The 3,485-nt window shown below is 48.8% G+C and overlaps 1 protein-coding gene and 1 long non-coding RNA gene across 2 annotated transcripts in view; one reads left to right on the plus strand and one right to left on the minus strand.

Moving 5' to 3' along the window:
- The window catches only part of LOC123522339, a 12,502-nt gene extending 11,775 nt beyond the window's left edge, over positions 1–727 (minus strand). Inside the window, exon 1 of the long non-coding RNA XR_006680607.1 lies at positions 657–727. This is a non-coding gene — a long non-coding RNA (uncharacterized LOC123522339). The remainder of the gene's footprint in view (positions 1–656) is intronic.
- PDGFC (platelet derived growth factor C) overlaps positions 266–3,485 on the plus strand; it is a 253,255-nt gene continuing 250,035 nt past the window's right edge. Inside the window, exon 1 of the mRNA XM_004708728.2 lies at positions 266–638. Within this exon, the coding sequence (XP_004708785.1) occupies positions 521–638 (118 nt within the window). The 5' untranslated portion in view covers positions 266–520. The remainder of the gene's footprint in view (positions 639–3,485) is intronic.

The raw sequence follows: 3,485 nt of genomic DNA on the forward strand, positions 1-3,485 counted from the left end.
CCCCCTCCCCCTTTGGGGGTGGGGTGCAGCTGGGGAGGGGGGCTCCCCGAGAGCCGCTGGGCAGCTTTCTTCCTGCCGCGAAACTGCTCGCCGCCCACTTGCCACCGCGCGCCCCTCGAGTTCTCGCCGCTCGCCTGTCCCCCCAAACTGACAGGTGCTCCCAGCAACTTGCTGGGGACTCCCTGGGCTCCCGCGCGTCCCCCCCCACCCCTTCCTTCCCTCGCCTCCCCCACCCCCACCCCCACCACTTCGGCACAGCTCAGGATTTGTTGAAACCTTGGGAAACTGGTTCAGGTCCAGGTTTTGCTTTGATCCTTTCAAAAACTGGAGACGCCGAAGAGGGCTCTAGGAAAAAGTCTTGGATGGGATGATGTGGAAACCACCCTGTGACTCTCCGCTGCCAGAGCAGGCTCGGCGCTGCCTCCCCAGAGCAGCCTTCCCCCGGCGGGGGTGAACGAGCCGCCGCAGCCGCTGCGTCCCCAGTGCCCGCCGAGCGTCAGCCCTCGCCCCGGTCAGCCAGATGCACCTCCTCGGGCTTCTCCTGCTGACATCTGCCCTGGGCGGCCGCAGACTCGGGACCCAGGCCGAGTCCGGCCCGAGCGGTAAATCCCAGTTCTCCAGCCACAAGGAGCAGAACGGTAAGACGCCCCCCCTACCCGCGCCACTTGTTGCTCGCCGGGCTCCGGGGGTTAAACTTGGCATTGGGAGCGGTGGTGGGGTGTACACCCTCTTGCGAGATCTCCTCGCTCTGTTCGCTGGCGTGGACCTTTCCAGATGGCGTGTCCTTTGCAATTTCGGAAGCTACCACACACAGCTCTCGCGGGGCAACACGAGTTCCCCTGCAGCCTCAGTTAGAGAGGACCTGCTGGAAGAGACTGTAAATGTCATTTCAAACGCAGGTTTTAGGACCTTTCACGGCCAGAGTGAGAAGTTCATGAGCTGCCTCTAAAAAGGAATGATCCTTGGCGTGTTTGCTTTTACTCAGATGTATGTATTGTGGGGTGTTGTTGTTGTTGTTGGTGGTGGTGGTGGTGGTAGGGGATGTATCAACTATATTAATGGAAGCACTTAAACGGAAAGTACGTGGGATATATAGAGGTCAAGAGGCTGCGTGGACATTTTAAGGTGGATGAGAAAACCTATTGCTCTTGAGCTCTTATTTTAAAAGTGGCTTTGTATTCTAAAGTTCTTACCTTTCTGGTGGTGTGTTTTTATGTGTTTGGTGAATGGCTGCTATTTTGTGTGCTCTGGAAACGACTTAATCCTGCATAGGAAATGAGAATTACTTTCAGCTTTCAAGTGTACCTGAAATGTTTAGAAAACTCTCAGATGCAAGTTCCCTTGGGCTGGGATTGCCAGAGCTGGAGAAAGGCTCCTTTCATAAAGCCAGGGCAGCTTCAGGGTGTGTAATTTGCTTAGCCTCTGAACCCCATATGATTTACATCATTCAGTTTCTAAACTCTTTTTCTCTTGATCTACTATTATGAAGTCATTTTTGAGAAGACTTTGTAAATAGAAATGTTATACTGCACATGAAACCACAATGTAATTGTAGGCTGTTTAAAATTAGAATATTAAACATCTTGCTTGCAACAAGTGGTGGCTTTTAATGCAATTTGAAGAGAAGCGCACACGCACACTTTTTTACTGCTTCCCATGCCATTGATGAAGAATGCAAGAATGCTCTCACCTCATTAACCAGGCGAGATAAACACAAGCGGAAACCTGCATAATCGCATGGTTCCTCCGATGTTTCTTTAGGCAATGGGCATTTCAAAGCTTCGACTTTGAATTTGAATCCTCTGTAATGTTCACCTTTCAGATAAGACACAGGAATTTCTTGAGTGAAAAAACGGGGATACAATAAAGGATTCCTGGGACTTTTGTAGACGGCATCCGCCGTTTTGTGTGTGCATGCTGCCGGCACTGTGTCACGTTTATCAGCCAATAGTGGGGTGGTGGTTTCTTACAGCTTGCTAGTGTGATGGCACATGGCACCTGCAGCCTGCTTGAGCTGCTGATCAAAGGGCAGTCTAGGGATCTCTCTAATCACAGGAGCTGCAGAGGGCTGGGGGAAAGTGATCAAAGGAGCCATAGCACCAGCTGTACCCTGGCAGGAAGCAGATCAGACCAACCTTTGTTCTTTCTCATGTAAAATAAATGTCCAGTTTAAAATATTGCTTCTCACTGGACAAGCTTTTCCTCAGTAACCACAATGTACAAAAGGCCCTAGCTTCTGTCCCTTATTTTCGCTTGCTCATGCTCTTTATAATTTCCACTATAACTCTGTGTTATCAAGCCCATGCCTGGCATCTGGCATCTTCCCCAATTCCCTTTGCCACCTTTGCCCTTTGTACCTCTCCATTGTTCCTTTCTTCTCTGTCTCCTTGGGATTCAGATGCCACCAGCATTTGGTAATGGGCCCCAGGGTTCTCATGCAGTCATTGGCTTGTACCAGTTGTAGGTTCACACCCTAGGGAGAGGTTCATTAACCCAGGCATTCTGTTGCCGTCTGTGCGTGGCAGGGCCATTTTCGTGCCGAAGATGTATGATGCTAAAAATAACCTGGTGGCTTGCTAATCTGTGGGCAGACATTGAGCTATGTTTAGCTCTTGGGAGCAGTGGCAGCAGGAAGTGAGTAGAGGTAGGGAAACTCTCACCTTCTAGGTTTTAGTTAAAGGGGAATGGGACCGGTCAGCACTAGGGGGCAATGTAGAACTATTTTCTTGCACATGCTCAGGTTGATTTTACTGCTTCAAGAGTCCAGGGTTTGAGGATAACAGGTAGGTGGTAGGGAAAAGCTTCTCGGAACTGACACCAGATTTGTTGGAACTTATTTTGTCATTGTTTGCTTTCAAATGTTCTTTTCCCTCAAAAGGATTTTGTTGCCTTCCTGTTGAGTCACGTTGATTTGTTATTGCCGTGTCGCTGTCTGCATTTGGAAAGTAGGCCCGGTCTCTAAGTACAAACCTCATCAGAATACCACATCGAAAGTGCCGTTGGCACAGTTCAGGCAGGTGTCGTTTGGTCAGTGCTAAATCTGGAATGTCTAAATTGATCTGTTGTGACCAAGGATGATCCCCTTTCAGCATTCAATTCTCTCCCCATTGTAGTCTTTCTCCTGGAGTAGTCCATTGTTTCTAACAGTGCCCACTCTACCAAATTCTCAGGCCTGCTCAGTTTCAATAGTCCCTTGGTATCCCAATAGATTCTATAAGTTGGAGTTGATTACCATAACTGATTAGATAGATGTATTTAAACAGGAGCATGTAGAGAAGCTTCAAAATTAGTTTGGGGAGATGAATGTCATTTAGCCCACCAATACTTACCTGGATTTTACAGAGTGGAGGATAAATCCATGGTGTGGTGTGGCACTGATGAACCATATAACTATCCTTTAGTTCAGTGGTTCTCACCCTTCCTAATGTCGTGACCATTTATACAGTTCCTCATGTTGTGGTGAGCCCCCAACCATAAAATTATTT

This window comes from Echinops telfairi, unplaced genomic scaffold (genome assembly GCF_000313985.2).
Source record: "Echinops telfairi isolate 266 unplaced genomic scaffold, ASM31398v2 ScPeMD7_5868;HRSCAF=6743_0, whole genome shotgun sequence".
Taxonomy (NCBI): domain Eukaryota; kingdom Metazoa; phylum Chordata; class Mammalia; order Afrosoricida; family Tenrecidae; genus Echinops; species Echinops telfairi.